This window comes from Polychytrium aggregatum, assembly GCF_025602895.1.
Source record: "Polychytrium aggregatum strain JEL109 chromosome Unknown BJ171scaffold_116, whole genome shotgun sequence".
Lineage (NCBI taxonomy): Eukaryota > Fungi > Chytridiomycota > Chytridiomycetes > Polychytriales > Polychytrium > Polychytrium aggregatum.
In genome coordinates this window covers 81,355-95,186 of record NW_026516318.1, presented here as the reverse complement: position 1 = coordinate 95,186, position 13,832 = coordinate 81,355, and the positions used below count along the sequence as shown (strand labels likewise).

General features: G+C 56.8%; 4 protein-coding genes across 4 annotated transcripts; all 4 read left to right on the top strand.

Moving 5' to 3' along the window:
- Positions 1-2,783: 2,783 nt before the first annotated feature.
- Positions 2,784-3,430, top strand: BJ171DRAFT_538511 (uncharacterized protein; the record flags this gene model as incomplete). Its single annotated transcript, XM_053112898.1, is given in 3 exon segments — positions 2,784-3,164; positions 3,250-3,358; positions 3,373-3,430. Coding segments are annotated over 3 exon segments (243 nt in total), but the record flags the coding sequence as incomplete, so codon positions are not given.
- A 1,266-nt stretch (positions 3,431-4,696) lies between these two features.
- Positions 4,697-7,051, top strand: BJ171DRAFT_538508 (uncharacterized protein). Its single transcript, XM_053112897.1, has 5 exons — positions 4,697-4,995; positions 5,288-5,351; positions 5,618-5,835; positions 6,180-6,433; positions 6,554-7,051. Exons 1-5 carry the CDS (start codon positions 4,923-4,925, stop codon positions 6,734-6,736), a joined length of 792 nt encoding a protein of 263 aa, XP_052961844.1. The 5' UTR covers positions 4,697-4,922; the 3' UTR covers positions 6,737-7,051.
- A 49-nt stretch (positions 7,052-7,100) lies between these two features.
- BJ171DRAFT_538504 (uncharacterized protein) lies at positions 7,101-9,256 on the top strand. Its single transcript, XM_053112896.1, has 5 exons — positions 7,101-7,737; positions 7,978-8,020; positions 8,187-8,370; positions 8,555-8,611; positions 8,842-9,256. Exons 1-5 carry the CDS (start codon positions 7,158-7,160, stop codon positions 9,160-9,162), a joined length of 1,185 nt encoding a protein of 394 aa, XP_052961843.1. The 5' UTR covers positions 7,101-7,157; the 3' UTR covers positions 9,163-9,256.
- A 1,366-nt stretch (positions 9,257-10,622) lies between these two features.
- Positions 10,623-13,153, top strand: BJ171DRAFT_36499 (fatty acid desaturase-domain-containing protein). Its single transcript, XM_053107149.1, has 3 exons — positions 10,623-10,892; positions 11,557-12,521; positions 12,736-13,153. The coding sequence occupies exons 1-3, from the start codon at positions 10,715-10,717 to the stop codon at positions 12,943-12,945; spliced, it is 1,353 nt and encodes a 450-aa protein (XP_052961842.1). The 5' UTR covers positions 10,623-10,714; the 3' UTR covers positions 12,946-13,153.
- Positions 13,154-13,832: the final 679 nt, after the last annotated feature.

Sequence of the window (13,832 nt, the reverse complement as noted above, 5' to 3'; positions counted from 1 at the left end):
AAGCTGGCCAGCTTCCTCCGGAGCAAGAGCCAGCTGGTGTCGGCGCTGTTCCTCAAGTACAACGACACCCGCAAGAGCGATCCGCGGGCCGTGCTGAGCACGATCGCATACGGCCTGTGCCAGTGGTATGCCCCCATCGGCCGCAAGCTGCTCGATGCTGGCCACTCCAAGGACAGTCTCGACAAGATGTCCATCCCCGAGTTGTTCAAGGCCGTGATTGCCGATCCACTCGAAGCCATCGGCAAATACAGACCCAAGGGATCGGTGATGATCCTGGTGGATGCACTCGACGAGTGCTCTCCACGCGACCAGCTGCTCAGTCTGCTTGCCTGGCGGTTCGTCGAGCTGAACAAGACCCGTCCGTGGCTCAAGTTGCTGCTGACATCTCGTCCCGAGGACGACATCAAGGCAGCATTCCATGGAGTGAATGCCAAAACAATCGAGCCCTCGAGCGATGAGAATATCGCCGACTTGAGGGTATTCATCAGACACCGACTCACCAACGAGCACAAGGGACTCACCGAGGTCGATAGAGATCAGGCCATCGAGATCATCCTCCACAACCCGGCTCAGTCGAATGAACATGGAAAGCCAGCTGATACCAAGGATTCGGCTGACGATGACAAATCCAAGACATTCGTGTGGATCAACCTGATCCTTAACACGCTCAAGGAGCAGGCCAAGAGCGAAGCCATCACACTCGACAAGATCAGGGAGATCAACGACAGCGCCACTGATGTCAAGCAGCTCTACGGGATCACATTCACCAAGATCCACTCCGTGTCGAGTCGTAAGGACGAACTGATCACCGTGATCTCGGCTATCGCCACATCGCAGACCATCCTCACACCCAATATGATTGCCGGGATCTTCTTCCGCAACGTGGCCGAGGGATATGCACTCCGCATAGTTCACGAATGCCTGAGGAGTCTCAACTTGGTTCTCGCTCCTGGTGCCAACGGATCCACCGACGATGGCGAGGTCAAGTTCAACCACAAGTCGGTGGCGGACTATCTCCTCGGCGACGAGTCCAAGAATGAGCCATGGCATGTGTCGAGCTCGTTCCACACGGTGTTTGCCAAGGGATGTCTCGATGTGATCCTCTCGCACGAGCCAGTGATCAACATCTGCGAGATCTTCGACTTTCACGACAAGATCCCAGACCTCGAGGACAGGGTTAACAAAACCATCACACCGTCGCTGCGATACAGCGTCGCCCACTGGGTCACCCATCTGACTGAGGGTACCAAGGTCAATGGTGTCGAGTTGGACCATCCCTTTGAGACACAATCCTTCGAAGAATTGGCCCCGTCTCTCACCCAATTCATGTCGAGCCATGTGTTCCACTGGCTCGAGTGTGGGTCGCTCACACATGTGGTCAAGCCGATCATCGAGCAACTGGCTGTGCTGCGAGGAGTGATCGCCAAGGCACCCAGCACCATCGTCGACGACACCACGAAGGAACTGGTCAAGGACACGTATCGATTCATCCGCGAATTTGCCGACCCGATCATTGCGAGTGCACCACAGGTGTACAACTCGGGGTATGCATTCACACCGAAGGAGACGGCGATCTACAAGACATATGCCACCCAACTCGAGGACAAGATCCCGTTCCTGGTCACGGCCGGTCCAGCACCCACCTGGCATCCGTGCGAGATGACACTCACAGGCCACTCGAGCCAAGTGAACTCTGTGGCAATCTCACCTGATGGCAAGTGGATTGTATCTGGCTCTTGGGACAAGACCATCAAGGTGTGGGATGCCACCACAGGCCAGCTGAAGCACACGCTCGAGGGACACACATGGGGTGTGACCTCCGTGGCGATCTCACCCGATGGCAAGTGGATTGTCTCTGGGTCCGGGTCAATTATTGGCTCTGGTGACAACAATACCATCAAGGTGTGGGATGCCACCACAGGCCAGGTGAAGCACACCCTCGAGGGACACACAAGGGATGTGACCTCCGTGGCAATCTCATCTGATGGCAACTCAATTCTGTCTCGCGACCGTTTTAACAACCAAATCCTCTGGGTCCGTCGCGGTGACGAGTGGGTTCAATCCGACGAGGATCCCTCCAACTTTACCACCGCATCCGACCCACATGCATCATCCCTGTGGACCGAAATCGATGAAGACAACGCTCCCCAATGGATCCGCCATGGCAGCCACATCACCAAGGTCCCACACTCCCTCTTTGGTGATTGGGACAAACATGACTTCACTCCATCCGGCGGGGTTGCTATTTTGACCCGTGAAACACCCCACCGCCCGGTCATCATCCTGGTAAGTCCAGCCACCTGTCACCACTCCTCCAGTCCCTCAACTAACACTCCTACCACCACAGCCAATCTACCTCAACACCCGAGAGATCCGAGCCGAGGTTGCCAGATACATCGAAGCTCGACCAGCCATCACAGCCGCCTTCGAAGAGGCAAGAACAGCAGTCGATGAGTAAGCTTGAGTGACCGAAGAACAAGCCAAACCGAAGGGTCTGTTCAAGTGGTTCCGCAAGTAGTGTGGGAAGAACGCAAGTGCAATTGGAATGTATTGCATGCGAATATCGAATACATGGTGTCCGTATGCCGTGTGAATTTGGGCATAGGTCCGCCTCTGCCGCCGCCAAATTTGCGTTCAAACCCGACCGTAATGGTCGTTGAAGCGAAGACCAATGAACCAGTCTCGCGTGTGGACAGAGCCACGGTGGTTCCAGACAGAGCTGGAGGTCTCAACTGGCGAACCAGTTGGTGATGGGCGGCGGCAGAGGGCTTATCAAATCATATCAAATCAACAGAGTCATGTTCCAGGAGTGGTTCCCATTTGAGTCGGGAGAGTATCGAGCTTGGTGGTCTTGGTGTCGCGAGCGAGGCTCGAGTGGATCAATAGAGACAGGAATGGTCTCGGATGTGCCATGGATGGGCAGGAATGTCTTGGGGCGTCGATAGTGACGTGCGACGCGTAGTAATCGCGGAATGCGATGCATAGGATGGTTTGTGCCGGAAGATAGCAGGCAATATAGGTAATATAGGCAATGTAGGTAATGATAGTATAGGCCGTAGAAGAGGCAGTATGAAGTAGGCAGTGGGCAATGGGCCAGAGGACGAAGGCCAGGAGGAGCATGATTGTGATTGTCATTTTTGGTTTCTGCGAATGGAACGTGCAGACTGGAGGTGCCGAGTCATGTTAGCCATCGCACAGCATGACACACGGACATGCATGGAGTATCATCACGGAAGGAAATGCACTTACGTTACGGTCTTGAATGTTGCTGCTGCCCAACTGCCTGGGGGGCAATCAGTAACATCAACACCAGCCGAATTTATGGGCCGGGAATCCCGCCAAAACCCAGCCCGCCAAACCAACCCGCCAAAGCCAACCCGCCAATACCCGCCAGCACGAATCACTCCTGTATGATGTGCTCATCCCGCCATGGGGCCAGGGCCAGCCCCCACATGACGTCGATACCCCGGACCATCATTTTACAGTACGACCATTATGCTATTCCTCAAGCGTCAACATGAACCCACAACGACCATGTAGACGCGACCTGAAAGCCTCACGCACCACCATGTTCGACCAAGCAGAAAGATCTGCCATCGACGAGTGCCCACGATGATAGCGCAGCACCAAACAACACCACGAACCACAATACCCACCATCCCAGAACATACACACCGATAACACCATTCTCACAACCCCAGCGGACACCACACAAACAGACATGAAACACAACTGCGCACGGATACCACGGAACCATCAACAAACCACAATAACAACGATATATCAATACTCCACATTCGACGACATCCCACACTGAATTCCAACGAACCCAACAGATACGGTATCTACCACACTGTCCCCCCTCCCGATAACACAAGTCACACGGACCACACAAACCCAAGCCACACGCAAGCAGACGACAGAAATATAAAAGAGGACGAATTCCCCCCCAAACCCGATGGACGTCCAAACCCAACTATCACGACGACCACGACGATCACAACTATCACGACTACCACTACTATCACGACTATCACGACTACCACTACTATCACAACACCACGACTATCACGACTACCACAACCACCACGACTATCACGACTACCACGACTACCACGACAACCACAACCACACTTAACCTAAACCTAACCTAACCTAACCTAAACCCTCACAATAAAACACCATATACCACAAATATCACAACTACCACCACTACCACCACTACCACCACTACCACATCCACCCCAACTACCCCTACCACCACCCCGCCAGCCACATCATCTACCCCTACCCCGCCGTACCCTACGACTACCCCGTCTTCCGTTAGGTTACGCTAACCCTACCGTCCTCCACAGCCCCCACCCCACGTCTACCCCTACCCTAACGCCTATACCGTTTTTCCCCATCTACATCATCTCTCAAAAACGGTATAGTCACCGATATACCCCTATACTACTCACCACTCGGTCCTGTGTTGCTTGGCCTGTGGTGTCGTTGGCTCGGCCAGCATTTCCTCCCCAGCCTCAACCCGTCAACAGAGCTGCTCTGCCATACCATGCTGTTGGTCCCTGTGCTTCTGTGAGCTGGCTTGCGGCCAACGTCCAGCCCCCTTCCTCCATCGCTGTCCAGCCCTGTGCTTCGATGAGCGGGAATATCCAAGAGCGAGAAACGATGGCTCGCCATGTGTCTCGCGGGCCAATCAGCGGTGACGCGCCGCTTTGGCTGAGGATCGCTGTCGGCTGGCCACCATCCATCCATCGTGTGGCGCCTCTGCCAACATCCCGCATCCCCCAACAGCAAGCTTTCTCCTCGGCACCGCTATCGCCACCATCATTCTCTGCTGCTGCTGTTGCTGCCGCCTTCCAAACGACTCCGCTACATCCCTGACCCATCCTCCATCCGACTCGCTGCGATTCCAAGCCATGTCCGCATCTGCCCCCCAACCGATAAATCCTGCGTTCGCCCTCGGAAACGGCCCCGTGTTTGCACCCGTCGGTATGGACTCGCTGTGGAGGTCGTGTGTGAACAGGGAGGGGGGGAAGAGGCCACTATTCTGCCGTTACCGTTTGATAAAGGCGACACAGTATCGTTTCCGACATCGCTGCCGCCTGGTATCTCCAGGGACCTCCCTCTCCTGCTCCCTCGACTCGCCTCGCTTCCCTTTCTTCCTCGTCCATGATCGTATGGTGATGATGAGATATGGGAGCAGGGCAGGGCAGATCTTTTGCTCGAGGTTGATCTTTGAGGCCGTTTTCTTATCATGATGCTCGCCATGTGCCGATTTCAGAGGAAGATCAGAATACCGAAGACTTTGGCCCGAGCAGCTACCGACCCTACAACCGTGGCAACAAACATATCCTTTCTATTCTGCATGGATGAGAAGGAGAGTGGTGGGGGGGGGGAGAGGATAGAAGCCGCTAACACTGACGCTGGCGCTGACGCATGCACACGCCTGTTTGATATCCTTGACTTGATTTGCCTCGACTCGCTCGCTCGCTCGTCGGCCGACCATGGGGGTTCTTTCTCTCCCATTTGTCGTTGGGAATGTTGTTTTTCTCTTTTCATTTTCTTCCTCCCGTCCTCGATCCGGGTCTCTCGATCTGGCGCTTGATCCGACACTGAAGAGACGGGCTCGGGAGCCAGCCACGATCTCGACTCGTCCTGTGCTCTGGGCATCTGCTAATATCGACCAGGACTTTCATCTCGGGCGCATCGGTAAACGCCGCGCCATCATGCGGAAGGTGTTTAATGCCTCTGGTGCGGCCGGGCCTGGTGCTGCTGCTCTTGCTCCGGACGACGATGACGACGATCCGTACAAGGACATCAAGATCGAAGGTATGAGAGCGTGTGGGGAAAGAGACAGCGGCGGAGGAGCGATGACGAGACTGGTAGGGAGGCGGGGTGAGGGTCAGATCTCGCCGGCGACGCTAAACATCACTGATTCGAGATGATGTGGTTTTGCTTTCTCTGTTGGCTTGACCCTACGTACTGGTCCTGCGATTGCGCACTGGCTCGCGATTGCACGCCGGCTCACGATTGTGCATTGGCTGAACCCTGTTCTCTACCACACGACGGGATTCTGGAACTGCATCTCGATCAATCGGATTCCCCCCCCCATCGACCCACTCTCTGTACGAAACGGCTCCATCGACACAACGCGGACCCCGGTCAACTGGCAGAGATCTGGGGGCTGCCTGAGTCCCTGGATGACGTCCGGAACCATCGGCCAATGGTGCACAGCCTGCGATCGAGGCATCTTAAGATGCTCGAGGCCACGAGCCTGGAGATGATCGAGATGGAGGCACAGCTCTACAAGCTGCTGAATCGGATCTCGGACGTGTTCCAGGGCGACGACCCCGAGTTTGCGCCGCTGGTGGATGTCGAGAAGACCATCCCGGTCGAGCTGCTGCAGCGCATTCGGGACCTAACCCAGGTAGATGCTATCGTGACTGAAGCATCGGGTCTATTTATTTTTTTTTGGGGGGGGGCAGCTGCTTTTTCCACCATCGCGGGAATGCTGATAAGGACTGCTGCATGCGTCACCGTCCCGCAGGAGCACATCGGAAACACTCGTGAGTCGATGCGGAGGCTGACTCTCACCAAGACCAAGCTGAACCGCATCCACGACGAAAAGAGGACGATTGCGCGGCAGCTGGCGCCGGTTCCCAAGCCCAAGCCCGAGGATGACGACAGCATACCCGACTCGCTCATTGGCGCTGTTATGCAAGCGCAATGAAGGATTCTGCATATCGTGATGGGGGGCGGTGCGAAGAAAAGCAGAGGGTGCTTTCCAGCTGGAGCGTCTCAATGCACCTTATTTTTGTATCTGAGGATATGTGAGAGGCAGAGCGGAAGGCTGTTCTGGGGCTTCATTGTGGCCATTGGTGCTCGGCCATTGGTGCTCGGCGACATCGACCCGGTCCTCACCGAGCGGCTCGTTCTGGAGTTGAAAGCGCTCCACCCCCTACAATCCAACAGCGCCCTCTGTGCTGGTCAGAGACATGCATCGCACCTGGATCTGGAATACACACGCATTGCCCAGCCGAGCATCCATATGGAAGTGTTTGCTCATGGAAACATGACACCAACACACAAACAGAGGCACGTGGCGGCGGAGCTTGCATCACGTGGGTGCAGTTTTCTTTTTGGATTCTGCGATGCGTTTGGACAGATCGCACCACATCGCATCGCAGCGGCGGAATCAGCCGGTGCTCAAATCCACCTCCAGCAGCCCCGCCAGCATGAGATTCAAGAGCGGTCCGCGGTCCCTGCCGAGCGCACAAGCGTCATCCAAGAAGGCCGCCGAGTATGATCTGCCGCCCAACCTGCGCCCGTCATCCCGGCCCAAGTCGTCGGGATCCTCCTCCTCCAGCTCCACAGCGCAACCCAAGAGCAGCCAGCAGCAACAAAAGCACAATCAAAAGCAGAAGCACAATCAAAAGCAGCAGCAGCAGCAACCCACGAAATCAGCGCAGGCCACCGTTCAGGGCAATGTCGGCGACACCCACGTCTTCTACGACGATCCGCTCCCGAAAAAGTTTCAGTATCTGATGAAGCGCATGGCCAAGCTGGAGTCGACCGGGACATCGACCAATGGGCCCGCACAGGCGACAGACTCGAAGAAGCGCAAGTCCAAGGAAGACGGGCAGAGCCAGGCCAACAAAGCCAGCAAGCTTGAAAACGGAGCATCGGCCAAGTCTGCGGCAGAGTCAAACGCAGCAGCCAAGTCGACCAAAGGTAGGGGTGCCAGCAAATCTCGTGAGATAATCGACTGGAAGCGAGCCCTTCCACTTGCTTTCAAAGGCACGGATGAGGAGGACAAGGGGATGCTAAACCTGACCCTTGGTGTTGATCTGCCACGAACAATCCTCCGACGTCGATGCAGAGGTACGGACGAGCCTGAATGTGACATACTGCTGCATTGGTCGCTATGATTGCTGCTGAATCTGACAGCCCGCACACCGGCATCCCTTCTCAAGACGAAACAATTGCCCGGCGAGAGTCTCCGCGACTATCACAAGTAGGTCTGCGGGGCAGCTCTATCTTTTTAGGCTCCCCGAGATTGTATCGGCATTGCAGCCTGCGATGTGCTGCAGACAGGAGCATATTGGCAGTCGTCCCATCCATGCTCGCAAGGGTCAAACTCATGGCTCGTGGCTCTCGCGTACCTGATCTACCCAACGCAGACGACTCGATGACAGCGTTCGCAAGGCAGTCAACGATGCTGTCCAGTCTGAGTTTCGGAAACGAACCAAGCGCAAGGAATGGCAGAAGCAACGTAAGCTCAAGCTCCAGGCCAAGAAGCGAGGCGAGACAGGAAAGGACATTGATTTGGAGCAGAAGCTCCAAGACACGGTCGAGTTTGGACAGGTACGACGGGCGCATACGGGATCATGCGAGCTCGTGCAGGCTCAAGGGAAGCGGGAGCAGATATATTCATCGGGCGATCGCTGGCCAGGCTGTCTTGTTGCCATTCCACCCCATGCTCTTGGGAGCCAATCTCATCCATTAACTCACCAATTCATCGGCCCATCCATCCAATTCTTTCGAGCAGGTCGTCCAAGCGCCACCGTCGATCTCCGTGATACCCCGCAAGATTGGAGGAAAGAAGGTTTGTGACGAACTGCAGCAACCTGCGCTCCGCAGGCTCCGGTGGATGCTCTTCTCGGATGATCGCTGGCTCAGCAGAGTTGGACGAGAGGAGACGACCCTGGACTCGAGACTGCGGTGCCAAGGAATGGTTCTGCCTGATTGTATCTTGGAGTCAGTGGTCTGGCGAGATCTTGGCCAGTTGGTGCAGTGACACTAATGCCGTGGATGCTCTGCACGGCCACTTCCCAGACGGCGACACAGGACGATGTCGAGAAGCTGAGGGCACTGATGAGCGGCAAGGACGAAGAGTCTGAGGCTGGATCCGGGTCTGGGTCCGAGGAGCCGCAGCACGAAGCCGCCAAGACAGCGCGCAGACCCGGAGACGACAAGCCCGCAGTGAAGGCGGTCGGCCGCAAGCGCAAGCTCAAGACGCTGCCCATGGCCGAGCAGGTCCGCCTGACACAAGAGCGAGAGCGGGCGATCCAGATCTACCGCGACCAGAAGAAACGGAAGGAGCAGGCCTTTGGGGAGTACCAGAAGCGCGAGGTGTACGAGGGCTTCCAGAGCTGATGGCGAGCAGTGTCCAAGAGCAGCGCCCGAGAGCAGCGTCCAAGAGCAGCAAATACACCGAATCTATCTGCCACACGGCGCCCACGGAGCAATGAGGCCGGTGGAAGCAATGAGATCGGTGGAAGCAAACAGGGTGGTTGTGATCGGTGGCTCACCAACCCCACAATTTGCACAGCCAGCGCCACGAACCCTGCGTCTTGGCGCAAGCGATGAAGCACCGCGGCAGGGATGCTGGTGTGATTTGGCATTTAGGCAGATCCGCAAGAGTTGCGGGAAAACGGCATATCCCTCGATTGGCGACATGGTGCCGGCACCAACCACGAGGGGCCAAGAGAAGCCAAGGCCGCTGGGCAAGGATGGGGGGGGCTGTCAGATGGGGCGGAATCAGGCAAATTTCGGTGGGCAGCAGCGAGCGAGGGAGACGCAGCGATGGCGGGAGCGACGAGGCCAACATCGATATCGAGTAACTGGGGCCTGGGGCGGCGATGATGACGTCGAATGCATGGGTGGGCGGTCTTGTCGGCGATGCCCCTTGCGGTTGCACGGCGCAGGGGATGCCGCGCCCATGTGAAGGCGTTTGCGTTTGCGTTTGCGTTTGCATTTGCAGGAGGGTTCAGATCTGGATCCGGGACTGGCTCCCAACCCACGGCCACAACCACGGCCACAACCACGGCCAAAACCACGGCGCGGGACGCGTCTCCCGGCGCGTCGGCGGGTGCGCGGACCGTGGGAGGCAGTGTACTTGCCGACGCGCGACGCTTTCCTTTCTTGGCGCGTGCGATCGCACGGACGGGGTATAAAAACGCCCTCGCGGCGACACACCACCGACGCAGCTCCAACCAGAAAGCAGCGACAGGAACAGCGGCGACAGCAGCAAGGGTCACAGCAACACTGACACCGGCAGCAGCGAAAGCGAGTCACCGCCCGCAATAGCCACAGCAGCCAATCAGCCACAGTCACAGCGTCAGCGCCAACAGCGCCAACAGCAACAGTGAGTCGTGTGCGATCGCTCCTTTGGTCCTGATTGCGCCGGTGATTAAATTCCCCATTTTCTTTTTCTTTTCAACCGTCCTGCCATCCTGCTCACTGGCATATCTTGCTATCATCTTGCTATTGTCTTGCTATCGTCTTGCTCTCTACCATCGTACTCCCCCCCCCGGCAATCTCGCTCTCGGCAATCTCGCTCTCGGCGGGTCGCAGGAACACCCCAACCCCCAACAAGCAGGTCAGTCACCGCGACCAACTCCGACTCGCAAACAAGCCGTCCCTTTTCTGCTCTTGTGGCTGTTGGGCGGGGGGTTTTGCGCTCGTCGCAACGTCCCGTTGGCTCGTCTCGCCCCCCCCCCGCCGCTTTTTATACTGTCTCCTCGCCCCTGCTCTCGCTTCTTGCTCTGCAGCGGCCTTCCTCCTGATCGCTCCCCCCCCCTCGTTCCGCTCGCTCCTGCTCTTCTCGCAGTAGCTCCTCAGGCATCCGAACGACCTGTGACCCATCCCACACGGCCCTCCGTCAACCCATCCGCCGTTGCCCTCTCCTGTCGTCCTCGCAGCCGCCATGTGCGTCCCCGACAAGAAGCAAGAAAAGCCCGTCACCCTGTTTACCCGAGAGGAAATCAAGGAGCGAGCCCTCAAGTCCCAGGAGATCCTGATCATCTTCAAGTCCAAGGTCTACAATCTGACCAAATGGGCAAAGTATCATCCGGGTGGCTACATGGCCGTCTTCCATCTCGCCGGTAGGACTCTCTCTATCCCTGCACCGACCAAACCAAACCAAACCATACGTACCAACCACCAACCGGCCCACCAGCCAATCCAATGCTCCCCGTGCTTCCTCTTCCTTCCGCCCCTGCTTTCTGTCCTTGCGTTCTGGTGTTCTATGCTGCTGCCTCCTGCTGCGCTATGCCGTGTGTTTGTCGAGCAAGCCAAGCCGCATGCAACTTGTGCTCGCCCACTTCCGAGCCAGCATCGTCTGTCGTGAACGGGCGTTTTGTCCACTCCTCCCTCAGCACTCTGTTGCCGATCTGACGGAAGCATTGACGGCCTGCCCGGGTTGCTGGGTCTTGCACGTCGACTCGCGTTCTCGTTGATCCACCCGGTTTGCTGCTTGGTCGCTCGGTCGCCCTGATCACTTGATCATCCTCCTCGATCATTTGATTTTCCCGATCGCCTGGCTGTCGCTGATCACCCTGCGTCCCGAGATCGGATCTCTGGGTGTGTTCCGTCGCCCTGGCGACTGTCTGGCGGTGGGGGAAGGCGACGTCCTGGCGGCAGCTTCGCGCCCTGCCTTCATTATCCCGCCTGGAGGCCCTCCACGATTTCCCTCTTCTCCGTCGCAAAAGTCCCCCCCTCTCCCTTACTGACGCACTTCTGTTGAATTACCTCCATCTTGGCTCACAGGCAAGGATGCCACCGACGCCATCACCGCCTTCCATCCGGACTGGGTCATGGAGACCAGGATGCCCCACTTCCAGGTCGGTGAGCTCGTCCCAGAGCAGCGCAAGGTCTCCAAGATCTCCGAAGACTACCAGCTGTTGGACCAGCAGCTCCGCAAGGAGGGTCTCTACAAGACCGACATGTTCTTCTACGTCCGCGAGGCCGCCAAGTTCTTTGCCGCTTGGGCCCTCGCCTTTGCCTTCATGTTTGTCGGCCCGACCTACATGCCTCCGGCCGTCGCCTACCTCGCCAGCTGCTCCTCGCTTGCCTTCCTGTGGCACCAGGCTGCTTTCGTCGCCCACGACGCCGGCCACAGCAGCATCTTCCACAACTCCACCAAGGACGTCATCTTTGGCATCTTCCTCGCCGACTTTTTCGGCGGCCTGAGTCTGGGCTGGTGGAAGGACAGCCACAACGTCCACCACATCGTCACCAACTCGGAGGAGCACGACCCCGACATCCAGCACCTGCCCTTCTTTGCCGTCTCGACCCGTCTCTTCAACAACCTGTACTCGACCTACCACAAGCGAGTCATGGAGTTTGACGACGCCGCCAAGATCTTTGTCTCGATCCAGGACCGGCTCTACTACATCATCCTGCTCTTTGGCCGCTTCAACCTCTACGTCAACTCGTGGATGCATCTGCTCAAGCCCCGCGTGCCCTTCCGCTCGCTCGAGATTGTCGGCATGGCTGTCTACTGGTCGTGGTACACGCTGCTGCTCTCGCAGCTGCCTTCGTGGGGCTGGATCCTCGGCTACGTCTTCCTGTCGCATGCCCTCACCGCCATCCTGCACGTCCAGATCACTCTCTCGCACTTTGGCATGCCCACGGGCGATATTGGCGACGAGGAGTTTGCTGCCATGGGTCTGCGAACCAGCATGGACGTTGATTGCCCCTGGTGGCTGGACTGGTTCCACGGTGGTCTCCAAGTAAGTTGTGTTGCGCAATAGCGTGCCGGTGCTTCTGGACCCAGGCTCGACATGTGTCGCTGCACGTGTCCAGTTTTTGTCCACTCCCCTTTCTGCTTCCCTGCACACGTCCGATGCATACCGTTCGTTTGCCTGGCGAGCTTCTCGTCTCCATGATCCATCGTATCGGTGAGACTGCATGGCTTACTCTGTGTCCTCATCGTTCCGTGTGCAGTTCCAAGTCGGCCACCATCTCTTCCCCCGCATTCCGCGCACCAACCTGAGACGCCTCCGCCCATACATTGCCAAGTTTGCCAAGGACCACGGCCTTGAATACCACAACTATGGCTTCATCAAGGGCAACGGCATCGTCCTGGGCGTCTTGCGAGACGTTGCCAACCACGCCCACCTGCTGGCCAAGGCCTCCAAGCCCCACCGCCACTGAGCCGCCGAGCCACCGAGCCACTTGGTCGCCCTGATTTGTTTTGGTCCTGATATCGCTCTCGTCCATCTCATCTTCATTTTCTTTCCATTCTTTCCTTTTTTTTGTTCTGCTCGGCCCGCACCCTTTCCTATTCTCTTGGCATTGTTATTATTATTATGATCACTATCTTGCTCGCTCGCCGATCCGCTCCTCAAAGTCTTCCGTCCCCCCCCCCCACACTCCCTCTCGCTTGGTATGCCTGCTCGAAGCATCTCACCGGACCTGCCAATTTCTCATCCGCTTCCGCGCGACCCGAACCGAGCCGAGCCGACCCGGCCCGCCACCGCCGCCAGGCCTAAATGTTTTGACGATGCCCAAGACTTGTCGCTACTGTGTAATCATCATAGATCGATACAGTGCTCCCCCCCCCATTTTGCCTCACTCCCCTATTTTAATTTTTGATTTTTCTTGTTTGTTTTGCGTCTTTGGCCCCACAGAGTTTCCCACGACTCTTCCAAACCAATACCAAAAGACAGAGAATATAAAAAAAATAGAATGGGATCCGTCATTACTACCAGCACCACCAGCACCACCATCAGAATGGGATCCACCACTGTTATCCTGGTGCCCAGCGAACCGAGAATGATCCTTGTGTCATCGCCTTCGCCGAGCAACTATCGACCGACGGACGGTCAAGCCTCACATTATCGACGAGACATTGCTCGCTCTGTGTATTAGCTATAGAACGGATCAATGGATTGATGAAAAACAAAGGTGGCGACTGCGACTGTGGGTTGTGGCACTGAAACGTGGACATTATGGAAGGAAGAGGCAAAGTGTCCCCCATGGCCTGCGATAACCATTCGAAAACAGAACAAAAGGCAAGCAAGTCACACCGGCAAAAAAAA

Coding starts and splice junctions, on each gene's coding strand:
- BJ171DRAFT_36499 (XM_053107149.1), top strand. CDS start 10,715: ATGTGCGTCCCCGACAAGAAGCAAGAAAAGCCCGTCACCCTGTTTACC. Junction 10,893..11,556: donor GGCCGTCTTCCATCTCGCCG/GTAGGACTCTCT, acceptor CTTGGCTCACAG/GCAAGGATGCCACCGACGCC. Junction 12,522..12,735: donor GGTTCCACGGTGGTCTCCAA/GTAAGTTGTGTT, acceptor TTCCGTGTGCAG/TTCCAAGTCGGCCACCATCT.
- BJ171DRAFT_538508 (XM_053112897.1), top strand. CDS start 4,923: ATGTCCGCATCTGCCCCCCAACCGATAAATCCTGCGTTCGCCCTCGGA. Junction 5,352..5,617: donor CCCTACAACCGTGGCAACAA/ACATATCCTTTC, acceptor GCTTGATCCGAC/ACTGAAGAGACGGGCTCGGG. Junction 6,434..6,553: donor GCATTCGGGACCTAACCCAG/GTAGATGCTATC, acceptor ACCGTCCCGCAG/GAGCACATCGGAAACACTCG.
- BJ171DRAFT_538504 (XM_053112896.1), top strand. CDS start 7,158: ATGCGTTTGGACAGATCGCACCACATCGCATCGCAGCGGCGGAATCAG. Junction 7,738..7,977: donor AGCAGCCAAGTCGACCAAAG/GTAGGGGTGCCA, acceptor CATCCCTTCTCA/AGACGAAACAATTGCCCGGC. Junction 8,612..8,841: donor GCAAGATTGGAGGAAAGAAG/GTTTGTGACGAA, acceptor GCCACTTCCCAG/ACGGCGACACAGGACGATGT.